This window comes from Hyla sarda, unplaced genomic scaffold (genome assembly GCF_029499605.1).
Source record: "Hyla sarda isolate aHylSar1 unplaced genomic scaffold, aHylSar1.hap1 scaffold_81, whole genome shotgun sequence".
Classification (NCBI taxonomy): domain Eukaryota; kingdom Metazoa; phylum Chordata; class Amphibia; order Anura; family Hylidae; genus Hyla; species Hyla sarda.
The window spans coordinates 57,623-72,294 of NW_026610836.1; the positions used below are offsets into that span (position 1 = coordinate 57,623).

General features: G+C 51.6%; 2 protein-coding genes across 3 annotated transcripts in view; one reads left to right on the forward strand and one right to left on the reverse strand.

Moving 5' to 3' along the window:
- The window catches only part of LOC130347136 (uncharacterized), a 47,636-nt gene extending 40,733 nt beyond the window's left edge, over window positions 1–6,903 (reverse strand). The window contains exons 1-2 of the mRNA XM_056554622.1: window positions 6,781–6,903; window positions 6,627–6,661 (exon numbers count right to left, since the gene is read on the reverse strand). The gene's annotated coding sequence lies outside the window, so the exon portion shown is untranslated. The remainder of the gene's footprint in view (window positions 1–6,626; window positions 6,662–6,780) is intronic.
- TJAP1 (tight junction associated protein 1) overlaps window positions 1–14,672 on the forward strand; it is a 69,046-nt gene extending 54,374 nt beyond the window's left edge. For both annotated transcript variants that reach the window (XM_056554620.1, XM_056554621.1), the window contains exons 5-10: window positions 2,903–2,931; window positions 9,870–10,031; window positions 10,109–10,175; window positions 12,388–12,495; window positions 12,623–12,706; window positions 13,144–14,672. In XM_056554620.1, coding sequence (XP_056410595.1) covers window positions 2,903–2,931; window positions 9,870–10,031; window positions 10,109–10,175; window positions 12,388–12,495; window positions 12,623–12,706; window positions 13,144–14,304 — 1,611 coding nt within the window. In that variant the 3' untranslated portion in view covers window positions 14,305–14,672. The remainder of the gene's footprint in view (window positions 1–2,902; window positions 2,932–9,869; window positions 10,032–10,108; window positions 10,176–12,387; window positions 12,496–12,622; window positions 12,707–13,143) is intronic.

The window sequence follows — 14,672 nt, forward strand, 5'->3', positions numbered from 1 at the left end:
TGCCCCCCATCATCTGTGTTACTGCTGCCCCCCATCATCTGTGTTACTGCTGCCCCCCATCATCTGTGTTACTGCTGCCCCCCATCATCTGTGTTACTGCTGCCCCCCATCATCTGTGTTACTGCTGCCCCCCATCATCTGTGTTACTGCTGCCCCCCATCATCTGTGTTACTGCTGCCCCCCATCATCTGTGTTACTGCTGCCCCCCATCATCTGTGTTACTGCTGCCCCCCATCATCTGTGTTACTGCTGCCCCCCATCATCTGTGTTACTGCTGCCCCCCATCATCTGTGTTACTGCTGCCCCCCATCATCTGTGTTACTGCTGCCCCCCATCATCTGTGTTACTGCTGCCCCCCATCATCTGTGTTACTGCTGCCCCCAATCATCTGTGTTACTGCTGCCCCCCATCATCTGTGTTACTGCTGCCCCCCCATCATCTGTGTTACTGCTGCCCCCCATCATCTGTGTTACTGCTGCCCCCCATCATCTGTGTTACTGCTGCCCCCCATCATCTGTGTTACTGCTGCCCCCCATCATCTGTTACTGCTGCCCCCCATCATGTGTGTTACTGCTGCCCCCCATCATGTGTGTTACTGCTGCCCCCCATCATCTGTGTTACTGCTGCCCCCCATCATCTGTGTTACTGCTGCCCCCCCATCATCTGTGTTACTGCTGCCCCCCCATCATCTGTGTTACTGCTGCCCCCCCATCATCTGTGTTACTGCTGCCCCCCATCATCTGTGTTACTGCTGCCCCCCCATCATCTGTGTTACTGCTGCCCCCCCATCATCTGTTACTGCTGCCCCCCCATCATCTGTGTTACTGCTGCCCCCCCATCATCTGTGTTACTGCTGCCCCCCATCATCTGTGTTACTGCTGCCCCCCACCATCTGTGTTACTGCTGCCCCCCATCATCTGTGTTACTGCTGCCCCCATCATCTGTGTTACTGCTGCCCCCCATCATCTGTGTTACTGCTGCCCCCCATCATCTGTGTTACTGCTGCCCCCCACCATCTGTGTTACTGCTGCCCCCCACCATCTGTGTTACTGCTGCCCCCCACCATCTGTGTTACTGCTGCCCCCCATCATCTGTGTTACTGCTGCCCCCCATCATCTGTGTTACTGCTGCCCCCCATCATCTGTGTTACTGCTGCCCCCCATCATCTGTGTTACTGCTGCCCCCCACCATCTGTGTTACTGCTGCCCCCCATCATCTGTGTTACTGCTGCCCCCCATCATCTGTGTTACTGCTGCCCCCCATCATCTGTGTTACTGCTGCCCCCCATCATCTGTGTTACTGCTGCCCCCCATCATCTGTGTTACTGCTGCCCCCCATCATCTGTGTTACTGCTGCCCCCCATCATCTGTGTTACTGCTGCCCCCCCATCATCTGTGTTACTGCTGCCCCCCATCATCTGTGTTACTGCTGCCCCCATCATCTGTGTTACTGCTGCCCCCCATCATCTGTGTTACTGCTGCCCCCCATCATCTGTGTTACTGCTGCCCCCCCATCATCTGTGTTACTGCTGCCCCCCATCATCTGTGTTACTGCTGCCCCCCCATCATCTGTGTTACTGCTGCCCCCCATCATCTGTGTTACTGCTGCCCCCCATCATCTGTGTTACTGCTGCCCCCCATCATCTGTGTTACTGCTGCCCCCCATCATCTGTGTTACTGCTGCCCCCCATCATCTGTGTTACTGCTGCCCCCCATCATCTGTGTTACTGCTGCCCCCCATCATCTGTGTTACTGCTGCCCCCCATCATCTGTGTTACTGCTGCCCCCCCATCATCTGTGTTACTGCTGCCCCCCATCATCTGTGTTACTGCTGCCCCCCATCATCTGTGTTACTGCTGCCCCCCATCATCTGTGTTACTGCTGCCCCCCATCATCTGTGTTACTGCTGCCCCCCATCATCTGTGTTACTGCTGCCCCCCCATCATCTGTGTTACTGCTGCCCCCCCATCATCTGTGTTACTGCTGCCCCCCATCATCTGTGTTACTGCTGCCCCCCATCATCTGTGTTACTGCTGCCCCCCATCATCTGTGTTACTGCTGCCCCCCATCATCTGTGTTACTGCTGCCCCCCCATCATCTGTGTTACTGCTGCCCCCCCATCATCTGTGTTACTGCTGCCCCCCCATCATCTGTGTTACTGCTGCCCCCCCATCATCTGTGTTACTGCTGCCCCCCATCATCTGTGTTACTGCTGCCCCCCATCATCTGTGTTACTGCTGCCCCCCATCATCTGTGTTACTGCTGCCCCCCATCATCTGTGTTACTGCTGCCCCCCATCATCTGTGTTACTGCTGCCCCCCATCATCTGTGTTACTGCTGCCCCCCATCATCTGTGTTACTGCTGACCCCCATCATCTGTGTTACTGCTGCCCCCCATCATCTGTGTTACTGCTGCCCCCCATCATCTGTGTTACTGCTGCCCCCCCATCATCTGTGTTACTGCTGCCCCCCATCATCTGTGTTACTGCTGCCCCCCATCATCTGTTACTGCTGCCCCCATCATCTGTTACTGCTGACCCCCATCATCTGTTACTGCTGCCCCCCATCATCTGTGTTACTGCTGCCCCCCATCATCTGTGTTACTGCTGCCCCCCATCATCTGTGTTACTGCTGCCCCCCATCATCTGTGTTACTGCTGCCCCCCCATCATCTGTGTTACTGCTGCCCCCCATCATCTGTGTTACTGCTGCCCCCCATCATCTGTGTTACTGCTGCCCCCCCATCATCTGTGTTACTGCTGACCCCCATCATCTGTTACTGCTGCCCCCCATCATCTGTGTTACTGCTGCCCCCCATCATCTGTGTTACTGCTGCCCCCCATCATCTGTGTTACTGCTGCCTCTGCCCAGCGCTGTCACTGACCTTCTCCTCTCTGTTCACAGGATCCCGTGACCGAAGCCGACAGAATCCAGTAAGTTACCTCCTCATATTACACCCCAACTCCCATACCCCCTGACCCAATACACCGTACACTCACATCACTGCTACACTGTACACTCACATCACTGCTACACTGTACACACACATCACTGCTACACTATACACACACACATCGCTGCTATACTGTACACACACATCACTGCTACACCGTACACTCACATCACTGCTACACTGTACACTCACATCACTGCTACACTGTACACACACATCACTGCTACACCGTACACTCGCATCACTGCTATACTGTACACACACATCACTGCTACACCGTACACTCGCATCACTGCTATACTGTACACACACATCACTGCCACACCGTACATTCGCATCACTGCCACACCGTACACTCGCATCACTGCCGCACCGTACACTCGCGTCACTGCCGCACCGTACTCTCGCGTCACTGCCGCACCGTACACTCGCGTCACTGCCGCACCGTACACTCGCGTCACTGCCGCACCGTACACTCGCGTCACTGCCGCACCGTACACTCGCGTCACTGCCGCACCGTACACTCGCGTCACTGCCGCACCGTACACTCGCGTCACTGCCGCACCGTACACTCGCGTCACTGCCGCACCGTACACTCGCGTCACTGCCGCACCGTACACTCGCGTCACTGCCGCACCGTACACTCGCGTCACTGCCGCACCGTACACTCGCGTCACTGCCGCACCGTACACTCGCGTCACTGCCGCACCGTACACCAGTGTTTCCCAACCTTTTCTTCGCCCGGGGCACCCCTAGCCAAAAAATCTTGAAAAATGCCTCTAAAAAACCAATGTAAGTAGTATACAGCTATTTTAACAGTATGCAGTACAGCTATATTATTAGTAGCATTGTAACACTTAAAATGAGAAAAAACACTTCCCTTTGTAGGGGTTAAATAGTTCTGTCCTGAAAATGGTTGTTCCCAAAGACTCCCTGACAGACGGCAGGATATTCTGTCAGGATTGAAAATAAGATTAGTTGTTACATCACAGAATGTGATCCACACTCCTCAGTTCAATATTCTACTTTTTTCTCCCCTACTAAATAGTCTACAATGCACAAAAAGCAGATAAATGCAACCAGTAAACAATAGCCCTCTATCACTGTCCGCTGTGAAGCATCTGAATTGTTTTATCTAATGGGAAAGAAAGGCGTACCTGGTTAGTGTGAAATCTGAACTTGCTTCTGCTTGCCCAGAATGTGAATTTGGGGCCTAATTTTTGACAAACACACCCACATTTCTTCCTCAACAAAGAGCAAACAGTTCATCTGCTTACTCTTAAAGGGGTACTCCGCTGCTCAGCGTTTGGAACAAACTGTACCGAATGCTGGAGTTGGCGCCAGGAGCTCGTGATGTCATAGCCCCACCCCCTCATGACTCCACATCCCGCCGGCTCAAAGCCGTCACGCCCCCTCCCATAGACTTACATTGAGGGGGCCGGGCTATGACGTCACAAGCTTCCGGCGCCGACTCCAGCGTTCTGAACAGTTTGTTCCAAACGCTGAGCAGCGGAGTACCCCTTTAATATTTTTTAGACACGAGAATGCTTGCTCACACAAATATGATGTTTAGACTTGAACGAGGATGTCTACAGCTCATTGAGATATTGTGGGAAATTCTTGTTGAATCGAAAGCCAGGAAATGTCGGTATTGACCTCATTAAATGTAATATTCAGTGATCTATCACACCTCAGCTCATTCACCTGCTCTTCTTCCTGAACGATAAACTGTGCAGTGGACAAATCTGCAGCAAAGGGATTTCTAATCCAGTCATATGACTCGGAAGATAATGAAGGAAAATAATGCTGAAGGTTCTCTGACAAGGATTTCAAATGACTGATTACTAATTCAATAACTTCTTCATTATGCTGACTGTCCCTAACAACTTCATTTAAAAGAGGAAACATCTCAGGAATTCCTGAACAGAGGTCTCTTCCCCAAATTTTTAATTTATTCTGAAAAGCCAGAAGTTTGTCTGTGGCGGCGAGCAGATTTTCCTTTGGCCCCTGCATGCTGGTGTTTAATTTGTTCAGATTTTGATATATACCAGCCAGGAAGGACAATTTCCAATACATGTATTCCAGGATGGCTTGTAAGATTCTAAATTGGAAGCTAAAATATTGAAGATATCTCTGCCTCTCGTTGTTTCTGGTAGCTGTTTACGGCAGCAGAAATCTTCGACTATTTCACCATCATTGACAAAACGCACAAAGGCCAGCAGATGGCACTTGTTTGTGATGTCTCTTGACTCATTAACGTGAAGGGTGAACCTACTGTTCTGCAGCTTTTAGGACAAGACATTTTCTATATCATTTGACATGTCAAGTGCTCTCCTACTAATAGTATTGTCTGAAAGAGGGACTTTGTCAACTTCCATTTATTTCTGCTCGCCTTCCTAGCATGGTTCTCACAGTCATTTTACAAACAGGCAGCATTAAACTTTCAGCAATTGTTTGACTTTTCATTTTTTTGGCAACTAGCTCTGCTACCAAATAACTCGCCTCTTGACCCTTTTCACTAACTGTCACTGTCCTTTCAAAAGTCTTTCAAAATAAACTACAGATTTGCGGCCATTCTTCCTGTACTTGGCCCTGCGGCCATTCTTCCTGTACTTGGCCCTGCGGCCATTCTTCTTGTACTTGGCCCTGCGGACATTCTTCCTGTACTTGGCCCTGCGGCCATTCTTCTTGTACTTGGCCCTGCGGCCATTCTTCCTGTACTTGGCCCTGCGGCCATTCTCTCTGTACTTGGCCCTGCGGCCATTCTTCCTGTACTCGGCCCTGCGGCCATTCTTCCTGTACTCGGCCCTGCGGACATTCTCTCTGTACTTGGCCCTGCGGCCATTCTCTCTGTACTTGGCCCTGCGGCCATTCTCTCTGTACTTGGCCCTGCGGCCATTCTCTCTGTACTTGGCCCTGCGGCCATTCTCTCTGTACTTGGCCCTGCGGACATTCTCTCTGTACTTGGCCCTGCGGCCATTCTCTCTGTACTTGGCCCTGCGGACATTCTTCCTGTACTTGGCCCTGCGGACATTCTTCCTGTACTTGGCCCTGCGGACATTCTTCCTGTACTTGGCCCTGCGGACATTCTCTCTGTACTTGGCCCTGCGGCCATTCTCTCTGTACTTGGCCCTGCGGACATTCTCTCTGTACTTGGCCCTGCGGACATTCTTCCTGTACTTGGCCCTGCGGCCATTCTTCCTGTACTTGGCCCTGCGGCCATTCTTCCTGTACTTGGCCCTGCGGACATTCTTCCTGTACTTGGCCCTGCGGCCATTCTTCCTGTACTTGGCCCTGCGGCCATTCTTCCTGTACTTGGCCCTGCGGCCATTCTTCCTGTACCTGGCCCTGCGGCCATTCTCTCTGTACTTGGCCCTGCGGCCATTCTCTCTGTACTTGGCCCTGCGGCCATTCTCTCTGTACTTGGCCCTGCGGCCATTCTCTCTGTACCTGGCCCTGCGGCCATTCTCTCTGTACCTGGCCCTGCGGCCATTCTCTCTGTACCTGGCCCTGCGGCCATTCTCTCTGTACCTGGCCCTGCGGCCATTCTCTCTGTACCTGGCCCTGCGGCCATTCTCTCTGTACTTGGCAGCTGGGCTGGGGCCTTCCGCTCCTCCTGGACCTCAAGTGTAAACTTTGTGTAAATGTGGTGTTTCAATTTGATGCGGTACCTACCAGCACTTTTGATCTTTGTTGGCTCCTTCTGTTATCTGCGGGAAGAAGAAGATATGAGTGAACACACAAGTCAGTAAAGTCCCAGTACCCTGCAATCCAAGAAAACCAGGTTAACACATGTTATCTCCTTCCATTGCAATTGTTCACATCTCACCTCTCAGAACAGGTCAATTATTTGGCCAAGTAGGGTCCACTTCGGTCTCCTTGCGTGCAGGGTGATCCTTAAAGGGGTACTCCACTGCTCAGCGTTTGGAACAAACAGTTTTGAACGCTGGAGCCGGTGCCTGGAGCTTGTGAGGTCATAGTCCTGCCCCCCCCCCCCCCCCCCATGACATCATGCCTGCCCCCTCAATGCAAGTCTATGGGAGGGGGATTGACAGCCATCACGCCCCCTCCCATAGACTTGCATTGAGGGGGCAGGTGTGATGTCATGAGGGGCGGGGCTATGACGTCGCCGGCTCCAGCGTTCAGAACAGTTAGTTCCAAATGCTGAGCAGCGGCATACCCCTTTAATGAGCGGTGTCGTATCTACGGGAAGAAGAGATTAGTGAACACAGGTGTGATGGAAAAGAAAGTCAGTCAACAGTTTAGCAAAGTCTCGGTGACTTTGATAAAGACTTTTCTTTTCCATCACACCTGTGTTCACTCTTCTCCTCTCTTTCCTGCAGCAGCAAAATCAAAGTAAACTTAACTAATTACTAAGAAAACTTAATTCAAAAACAGAACTAATCCGACCTAAACAAAACTTATTTCTAAACAAAAACTTAATTCTTAAGAAAACCTACTTCTAAAAACAAAACTTAACAAATGTAACATATTTAAATATAATTAACTTACTGAGGGCAAGGAGGAGTGGGAGGCTCCATCTGCACCAATGGTATCAATGATTGGCCACACACGGTCCATCATCGAAAGAATTGGTGCATTCTGGGGCCATCTTGTGGAAGGCCACACATTTATTTTCTATTCTCTTTTGTTAGGCTAGAGAGTTAGTTCTGGTAGCATTAATGTTCGGTTACTTGAAAAGAAAGCAGGGTACAGAAGACAAAAAGTGATGATTAAGCAGGGCCAAGTACAGAAAGAATTGACAGAACGTCAAGGATAGAAAGAGTTAGGATGAAATACAGATGAGTGAGACAAAGACAACACGATTATACAGTGACAGACAGTGAAAGGGCTCAAGAGGTGAGTTATTTAGTAGGGAGGGGGTAGTCGGAAAAAAAACCCCTGAAAAGTCACAGAATTGCTGTAAAGTTCAATACTGCCTCCTTGCAAAATGAAAGCGAGATACATCCTAGGAAGGAAAGCGTGAATGGTAGTGGAAAAGTACTTTATATTGAAAATGCCATGTCCAAAAAGCTGCAGAACAGTAAGTTGTCCAATCTAGTTGATGAATCAACAGACGGCTTATAAACAAGTGACATCCTGGAATAGCTGTGTTTGAATTTACACAGATGGAGCTCCCTGAATTGGTGGGTCTATTAAAAGGCTTTGTCACACTTGTCACTGGAAATATACCAAAATGATCACCATCCCTCTTCAAACAAGTTCTCAATGCCACCATGGACATGATCAACCTCATCATGCAGCGTCCCTTCCCGTCACAAATCTTTTCCCTGTTGTGTGAAAATCTGCACAAAGACCATGTTACCCTCCTTCAGCAAACTGATGTCAGGTGGAAGAGTATTTCAACTTCGAAACGAGTTGCTTATCCAAGTCTTTTTAGGAACATCAATGGGGGAAGATTTGAAAGCCTCTTGGATGATAATGAATTTGTGCAGAATTTGTCCTTCCTGGCTGGTATATATCAACATCTGAACAAATTAAACACCAGCATGCAGGGGCCAAAGGAAAATCTGCTCACCGCCACAGACAAACTTCTGGCTTTTCAGAATAAAATTAAAATTTGTGAAAGAGACCTCTGTTCAGGAAATATTGAGACGTTTCCTCTGTTAAATCAGCTTGTTAGGGACAGTCAGCATAATGAAGAAGTTATTGAATTAGCAATTGGTAGTTTCGGAGAACCTTGAGCATTATTTTCCTTCATTATCTTCCGAGTCATATGACTGGATTAGAAATCCCTTTGCTGCAGATTTGTCCACTGCACAATTTAACCTTCAGGAAGAAGAGCAGGTGAAGGAACTGAGGTGTGATAGATCAGTCTGCTCTGTTGAGGAATAAATGTGGGGGCGTTTTCCAAGAATTAGGCCCCAAATTCACATTCTGTGCAAGCAGAAGCAAGTCCAGATTTCACACTAACCAGGTACGCCTTTTTTTTCCTATATGAAAATACAATAAAGGTGCTTCATAGCTGACAGTGATAGAGGGGGGAGGGGCTGTGCGCTGCTTGTATTTAGCAGGACCTCATCACCACCTCAATCCTCCTCTCCACCTCAGTCATCCTCTCCACCTCAGTCGTCCTCTCCACCTCAGTCGTCCTCTCCACCTCAGTCGTCCTCTCCACCTCAGTCGTCCTCTCTCTATCATCTCCGCCTCAGGTACCATTAACCCCCCACCCCCCAAAAAATCATCATTATTAGTATCTTCACCACCTCGCCCCCAACCCCTCTGGCAAAGAACTTACTTTGGTGGCTGTGGACACCGGGCAGGCAGACTGGCAAGTAGCCGGGAGGGTGCACAGGTTGGCAGGTGGCCGGGCGGGCAGACGATCCTGCTGCTGCTCATGCAAGAGCTCCTCTACGGCGGGAAGCGTCGTGGGAGGAACAGCCACATGCGATGCCCCTGCCTTTAATTCACCAATGGGGAAGCAGTATAAGGGGGTGGGGGAGCAGAGAATAAATTGGAGCCAGAGAGGAGAGAAAAAAATTCTGCCGCATTAAAAAGAAGAAAAAAAATTATTAAAAAAATGTACACACATCACTGCTACACCGTACACACACACATCACTACTACACCGTACACACGCACATCACTACTACACCGTACACCCGCACATCATTGCTGCTCTGCACAGCTGTAACCCAGCAGTGGTTCCGATGTTCAGCATCTTCTCTTACAGAACATTAACCCCTTCCCCTGCTGTTAATAACTTATAGTAATAGCTGGGAACAACCAATATGGGCCACTTTATACTGGTTATATTGGGAACTAGACAGGGGGATTAGTCTGGACGACGGCTACAGAGATTGTTCCTGTTACTTGTATAGTGCCAACGGGTTCTGCGGTGTGGTTACTCCGCCTCCCCTCGCTCTGATCATGTGACTCATTTCCTCCTTCCTGCAGCTTTTTGCAGCACCAGAATGATGAGCTGCGCAGGCGCTTGGCGTACACCACAACCAAAATGGAGGCCATGGAGCACGAGGTGGATGCCAGTCGGCATTATCTAGAGGTGGAGCTTGCGCGGAATCGGGAGGAACTGGAGAAACTCAAAGACAAGTTCCGCAGGTAAATGCCCTAGAGTGCGGCCGTGTGTGAGTCTGTCATCTGTGACCTCCGTCCCACCATTACCTCCCGTCCTCCAGATTACAGAACAGCTACACCGCCTCCCAGAGGACCAACCAGGACCTGGAGGAGAAGTTACATACCCTGGTGAGACCCTGGCACCACACCTGCCCTGCTCTACCAACAGCCGGAGTGTCAGGCAGATATGTCCTTCGTACATCTCATATCTCCAGTAGAGGATGCAGAGTGGACTGGTGAAAAGAGTGGATGAGGCCCTGGTGATGGTGTTGAGTGGAGTAGATGAGGCCCTGGTGATGGTGTAGAGTGGAGTAGATGAGGCCCTTTTGATAGTGTAGAAAGAGTGGATGAGCCCCTGGTGATGGTGTAGACTAGATGAGGCCCTGGTGATGTAGAGTGGATGAGGCCCTAGTGATGGTGTAGATGAGGCCCTGGTGATGGTGTAGATGGAATAGATGAGGCCCTGGTGATGGTGTAGATGAGGCTCTGGTGATGGTGTAGAGTGGATGAGGCCCTGGTGATGGTGTAGAGGTAGTAGATGAGGCCCTGATGATGGTGTGGTGTGGATGAGGCCCTGGTGATGGTGTGGATGAGACCCTGGTGATGATGGAGTAGATGAGGCCCTGGTGATGGTGTAGCTGGAGTAGATGAGGCCCTGGTGATGGTGTAGATGGAGTAGATGAGGTCCTGGTGATGGTGTAGGTGGAGTAGATGAGGCCCTGGTGATGATGTAGCTGAGATCCTGGTGAATGGTGTAGATGAGGTCCGGGTGATGGTGTAGATGAGGTCCTGGTGATGGTGTAGATGAGGTCCTGGTGATGGTGTAGAGTGGAGTAGATGAGGTCCTGGTGATGGAGTAGATGAGGCCCTGTTGATGGTGTAGATGGAGTAGATGAGGCCCTGTTGATGGTGTAGGTGGAGTAGATGAGGCCCTGGTGATGGTGTAGGTGGAGTAGATGAGGCCCTGGTGATGGAGTAGATGAAGCCCGGATGATGGTGTAGCTGAGGTCCTGGTGAATGGTGTAGATGAGGTCCTGGTGATGGTGTAGAGTGGAGTAGATGAGGCCCTGGTGATGGTGTAGAGCGGAGTAGATGAGGCCCTGGTGATGGTGTAGAGCGGAGTAGATGAGGCCCTGGTGATGGTGTAGAGTGGAGTAGAAGAGGTCCTGTTGATGGAGTAGATGAGGCCCTGTTGATTGTGTAGATGAGGCCCTGTTGATTGTGTAGATGAGGCCCTGTTGATGGAGTAGATGAGGCCCAGTTGATGGTGTAGATGAGGCCCTGTTGATGGTGTAGATGGAGTAGATGAGGCCCAGTTGATGGTGTAGATGAGGCCCTGTTGATGGTGTAGATGGAGTAGATGAGGCCCTGGTGATGGTGTAGATGAGGCCCTGGTGATGGTGTAGGTGGAGTAGATGAGGCCCTGGTGATGGAGTAGATGAAGCCCGGATGATGGTGTAGATGAGGCCCTGGTGATGGTGTAGCTGAGGTCCTGGTGAATGGTGTAGATGAGGTCCTGGTGATGGTGTAGAGTGGAGTAGATGAGGTCCTGGTGATGGTGTAGAGTGGAGTAGATGAGGTCCTGGTGATGGTGTAGAGTGGAGTAGATGAGGTCCTGGTGATGGTGTAGAGCGGAGTAGATGAGGCCCTGGTGATGGTGTAGAGTGGAGTAGATGAGGTCCTGTTGATGGTGTAGAGCGGAGTAGATGAGGTCCTGGTGATGGTGTAGAGTGGAGTAGATGAGGCCCTGGTGATGGTGTAGAGTGGAGTAGATGAGGTCCTGTTGATGGTGTAGAGTGGAGTAGATGAGGCCCTGGTGATTGGGGGGAGGTGGAGTAGATGAGGCCCTGGTGATTGGAGGGAGGTGTGGTCCCGTGTGTGGTTGTGGTGGCTGAGTGGTGGACACAGCACGTTGAGCTCCACTACAATGTAACCTTCTCTCTCTTTCTCTTTTGCGCGGTCACAGGCCTCATTCAGCCAGAGCTGGATCTATTCAGTTGCGTTTGGTAGCACTGGGGGGGAATCTGTTGGAAGTGGTGGTGGTGGGGGGGGGGGGGGGGTAGAGGAGGCAATATTACCACTGGGGGATTGTAGTTGGGGGAGGGAATACTTGTCTCGTCTGTCCGGCTTTCCGGAATGCCCCTACTCTCTCGTCTTCCTCTGGCAGTCTTGGGGTTAATTGTGACACCTTTCACCTCACTTGTCCTTCCCTCAGTATGGCTGACACGCTCCGTCTCTTGTATGTCTTGTGTATGAGATGACGTTTCCTCATGGCTGCTCCTCTCCCGCCCTCTGACCTGCCTGGCAGTGGCACTCACCGCTTTCCTCTTATCACTCGTAGATTAAGAAGGCGGAGCTGGACCGGAAGACTCTGGACTGGGAGATTGTGGAGCTGACCAATAAGTTGCTTGACGCCAAGACGACCATCAACAAGCTGGAGGAGCTAAACGTATGTGTGAGGGCCACAGTGCTCAGAACCAGTCCAATGATTGTGGTCGTTTATTGTTTATGGGTCCTGGGGTCAGGGGTGGACGCACTTACCTTCTGATTGACTCACACACTCATCTTTTTGGCAGGAGCGCTACAGGCAGGACTGTAACCTCGCCGTCCAGCTGCTGAAATGTAACAAGTCACACTTCCGCAACCATAAGTTTGCAGATGTGAGTATGGACATGGTCAGGGCTCCTTGGGGGTCGGGGCTCACCGGGGGTCAGTGCTCTTCATCCTTAGTGTTTGTGACTCCTCCTGTTTAGGTCAGTTGTATCTTACTGACTCATGTTCTTTCCTTTTTGCTTCAGTTACCGTACAAGCTGCATGACATGGTCAGGGGTCCTCAGGGTCAGGGCTCCTCAGGGGTCCCCGGGGTCAGGGCTCCTCATCCTTAGTGTTTGTGACTCCTCCTGTTTAGGGCAGTTGTATCTCACTGACTCTTGTTCTTTCCTTTTGCCCCAGTTACCTCACAAGCAGCAGGACATGGTCAGGGGTCCCGGGATACAGGGCTCCCTGGGGTCAGGGCTCCTCATCCTTAGTGCTCGTGACTCCTCCTGTTTAGGGCAGTTGTTTCTCACTGACTTATGTTCTTTCCTTTTTGCCCCAGTTACCGTACAAACTTCAGGACATGGTCAGTAAGCATCTTCAGAGCTCCGCCTCCTCCCCTGGGTCTGGGCAGGACACTCCTCCTCCTGGTCTGTCACTTTCGGACGTGGTGCCCACCTCAGTCATTGCCCGTGTACTGGAAAAGCCAGAATCGCTTATTCTTAACTCTGCCACGTCTAGCAGCGGCAGTGGCCCCACAGCAGAGGACGTCTTTGTGCATGTAGATATGAGTGGGTGTGGTCAGCACCAGAACGGTGTCCTCCAGAAACAAGGGAGCGTAGACAGTACCACTGAAGACCCTCCAGCCTTCGAAAAACTCAGTCCCTACCCAACTCCACCACCCCCACACCCTCTTTACCCGGGACGTAAGGTCATAGAGTTTTCTGATGAAAAGGTGCGAATCCCCAAAAACAGTCCACTGCCGAACTGCACCTATGCCACGCGGCAGGCTATCTCACTCAGCCTAGTGCAGGGTGAAGAGGGCAGCCCCGACCGGCACCGCACTGTCCCAAACAGTCCGGCATCATCAGGCAGCTACCCACAACGGGCACGAAGTGCTGACAATCCGGCCCGATCTCCTCTAAGCAGCACCGCCCCCAGCTCCGCCAGCTCAGAGGAGGACATGCTGGCTAACTGGCAGAGGATGTTTGTAGAAAAGGCGGCGCCCAGCTCAGAGGGGTCCTTGACGCACCGCACATCCTTTAGTCGTGACACCGCACTGGAGCTGCAGCAGAGGTTCAGCCGCTCTATGCAGGAACTAAGCCGTGCAGCACAAGCCTTTTCTGAGCGGGAGACCTCCGGGAGCAGCTGGATGAGCAGCCGGGATTCCAGCACCGAAAAGGAGAACACCGGGACTAAGAGGGGACAAATCCCCAATGAGTACGGCAAGGAATTCTCCAAGGAGGAGGCCCAGGATCTCCTGTCTGGAGCTGTGGATGAGGAGGATGACCTGGTGGAACCGCCGCTGCCTGAAGACATCGAGGAGGAGGAGGATGGAGATCACATTCTGGAGACTCATGAGGAGCAGGAAGATCTGGAGATACTGACGGAGAAACCTCCGAGTGGTCGTCCGCACCGGAGCCCCAAACGGATGGGTGTGCACCATCTGCATAGGAAGGATAGCCTGACCAGGGCTCAGGAGCAGGGCAACCTACTGAACTAGCTGTGAGGAGCTGTGCATCATGGGCCGCGGCCATCACCTTACAGTATATGCAGATAACCATCCAGACCTGCTGCCTCCTCCGCGCACATCCATGTCTGCAGCCATAACAGTAGTGCACTACAAGAGAAGGGTGAAGGGGGAGATAATGGGGGGCAAAGAGGGTGAGATGGTGAAGAATCCATACATCACCAATGAGCGGCCACACCCACCCACCCTCATCCCCATCAACAACATGCAGCCACCCCTGTTACAGCCCGATATCCCCCCCCAAATCACTCATAACCAGCCACTCATCCCCCCCATCACACATGACCAACCACACATCCCCCAACCCCTCATCACACATGACCAGTCACACATCCCCAAAC